General features: G+C 46.6%; 1 protein-coding gene across 2 annotated transcripts in view; it reads right to left on the bottom strand.

Annotated features, from left to right (window-relative positions):
• Nucleotides 1–2,063, bottom strand: part of LOC119329836 (transcription factor bHLH133-like) — an 8,158-nt gene extending 6,095 nt beyond the window's left edge. Inside the window, exons 1-3 of one of the 2 annotated variants that reach the window (XM_037602934.1) lie at nucleotides 1,510–2,063; nucleotides 827–1,199; nucleotides 61–138 (exon numbers count right to left, since the gene is read on the bottom strand). In XM_037602934.1, coding sequence (XP_037458831.1) covers nucleotides 61–138; nucleotides 827–1,199; nucleotides 1,510–1,886 — 828 coding nt within the window. In that variant the 5' untranslated portion in view covers nucleotides 1,887–2,063. The remainder of the gene's footprint in view (nucleotides 1–60; nucleotides 139–826; nucleotides 1,200–1,509) is intronic. The other variant, XM_037602940.1, reaches the window with a different exon arrangement.
• Nucleotides 2,064–2,637: the final 574 nt, after the last annotated feature.

Below are 2,637 nucleotides of genomic sequence, written 5' to 3'. Positions count from 1 at the left end.
AGAGAGAGAGTAATGGGCTAGAGTTATGCATGGAAAGCAGAGATTTGACGAGGAAGAAACCTTTAGAGTAGATTGTGCTGAGGACGAGGCCTGAACCCTAGCCTTCTTGAGAGCTGAACCTGTCGCGGTGCTGTTGCACTACAGAAAGACAAACAAACCAAAGCGTGAATAATCATGACCCCATTTTTATGTTGTCCCAACAAGAAGTACTCACTGCAGAACGCCCAGCGATTCTACCCGGCCCTCTACAGTGAGTACAGCTGAACACTTATAGTATAGCAGAATATAAAAGAATTCAGGGTGAGGAAATGAGCAAAACATCCAGTAGCTAGCTCTGCCAATGATTTTGCAATGTCCTACACTCTTACCAAGAGATCCTCAAACATCAAGCTATGGAGACATCAGTTAACTAGTAGTTCACCAAAGAGGATTTCCAAAGGAATATCAGAACATGTGGTGTATCTTTTCCGAAAAGAACAATATCTAGGGGATGACTGAGTGCACCATTGTCAAGAGATTGCATCGACAGCCATAAAAACCTGAACCTAGAGGATTATTACTGATAACATGATCATACATATAGAGCTTTCCACTTTAGAAAAGAACACCAGCTTTTTCATGAAGGAGATGAAACGCACTTGCAACAACCAACTCAAACTCATAGAGAAACAGACCAAGGTATACATGAAATAAGCCGCGAAGCATGGTAAACTAAATTAAGCCAGCCATAGAAAACCGAAGAGAGCAAAAAGCCCTCCTACCTTCCCGGTGACCTATATTACAGAGCAAATTAACTGGTAACATCCAATCTAATATCGTTATTCACCTCGGATGAGTTGTCGGAGTGGTGGTGGCTCCTCAGCTCCGGCGGGGGCGGTGCCATGCTGTTTGAGAAGTCGAGCATGTTGCTGCCCAGGCTTGTCGTGACGCATGACCTAGGAGAGGAGGCTAGGAGCATCTGGCTCAGCTGGGACTTGGGCTGGATCTCATGTCCGTCACCAGCAAGATGGCTCCCATAGAAGTTGTAAGAAGTAGCGCCTCCGGCGACGGACTGAGGCATGGAGCCGTCCTCCTTGGTTCCAACCATGCATGCACTTGCAGCAGCCTGATGATCCCCCCAATTCTCTAGTCCCTTTGACAGGAGAGCCGTGGTGGTGCTGTATCCCTCTCTCTCTTCACCTCCAACCAATCCCCCACTGCTGTATATGATGCAGTATGCACAAAGAACACACAGATATACACAAATACATCAGTCGATGGAGATAAAAACAACTGCAAGTCAGTGAAATGAACATGCAACAGATGATTAATTAGCATACAGGAGCTGATTGTGATCTACTAAAGGACGAAGTGGATTAATCACTTTATTCCTTCCCCTAGAGCTACATATACTCACGTATGTAATTAAATTTTACAAGCATATTTTCTTCTTATCTGAATCACTAGCATGTAGACAGAGAGAGAGAGAGAGAGAGAGAGAGAGAGAGAGAGAGAGAGAGAGGTGTTTACAGTATCATCTGGCTCCATGACTCTGGCATGTGCTCCTGGGTGCCGGTGCTGCCGTCATGCAAGCTTAGAAGAGAGGTGACGCCGTTGATGTGACCCAGGCCTGATGAGCTGTGAGGAAACTGCTGGGAGAAAAGCATGGAGGGAGAAGACAAGGAGGGCAGCTTGGGAGACGCCTCTTGTTCCTCGTGGCATGGCTTCAAGCTACTCATGATACTACTGGTACCACCATCCCCAGTGCCGCTCCAGATCATCTGTTGCACCAGGGAGCTCTGGAATTCTCCTCGATTCATCACGCGCCTCTGGTGAGAGAAAGAGGAGATAGAGCGGGGGAGATGCGTTCCCGGCTTCCCGCTGAAAGGAATGCTCTCGCCTCTCATGCCCTTGCACCCGGTGTGCGGAAATCTCAGCTCAATCTTCAAGGGACCAGTGGCTTAATTTTCTTTGAGCAATGGGGTATATGATGTTCTTGGGAGAGAGGGGGAGGGTGTGGGTAAGAGAAGAAGAGAAGAAAAAGCATAGGGCCTGTTTGGAGGGGAATCTGGGCATTGTTTTGTTTTCCCTTCCTTTTGCTTCACTCCTTTATCTATGAACGAACTTTCCGTTGCTTTCCTCCCCCCTTTCCCTCTCCTCTTTCATTCTTTCGTTACACAAACGAGAAAAATATATCCTTTATTTCCTTCTCCCTGCCGCTTTTGCTTTCGGAAAGGAGCGGCTTAAAGAGGAGACAGACGGTGCTTGTTAATCAATCTCTCTTAGCTTGTGTTATATATCCTACACGAGTACCTTTCAAACGTGTCTGTACTGATGTTAAAAAAAACCAATTAAATAGCGAGCTAATAATTACTCCCTCTGTCCCATAATATAAGAACGTTTTTGACACTACACTGGCATAAAAAACGCTCTTATATTATGGGATGAAGGGAGTAGTACTGTACTGGCGACCAAGACAACCAGCGCTGATGAGTTACATCTGTATAGATAGATGGATGATGATCATGTGTAGGTGCGTTGCCTGCAGAACACGCACATACACAGCAGCGGAGGCAGTACACGCGCGCATGCAGGCACGCACGTCGCACCTAAAGTGAGAGCATGCATGCAGAGGGAGAAAGGATATCCTCTGTTGCT

The sequence above is a fragment of the Triticum dicoccoides genome, chromosome 1B (genome assembly GCF_002162155.2).
Source record: "Triticum dicoccoides isolate Atlit2015 ecotype Zavitan chromosome 1B, WEW_v2.0, whole genome shotgun sequence".
Lineage (NCBI taxonomy): Eukaryota > Viridiplantae > Streptophyta > Magnoliopsida > Poales > Poaceae > Triticum > Triticum dicoccoides.
The sequence above is the reverse complement of the archived record's forward strand: the minus strand, read 5'-3'. Positions and strand labels throughout refer to the sequence as shown.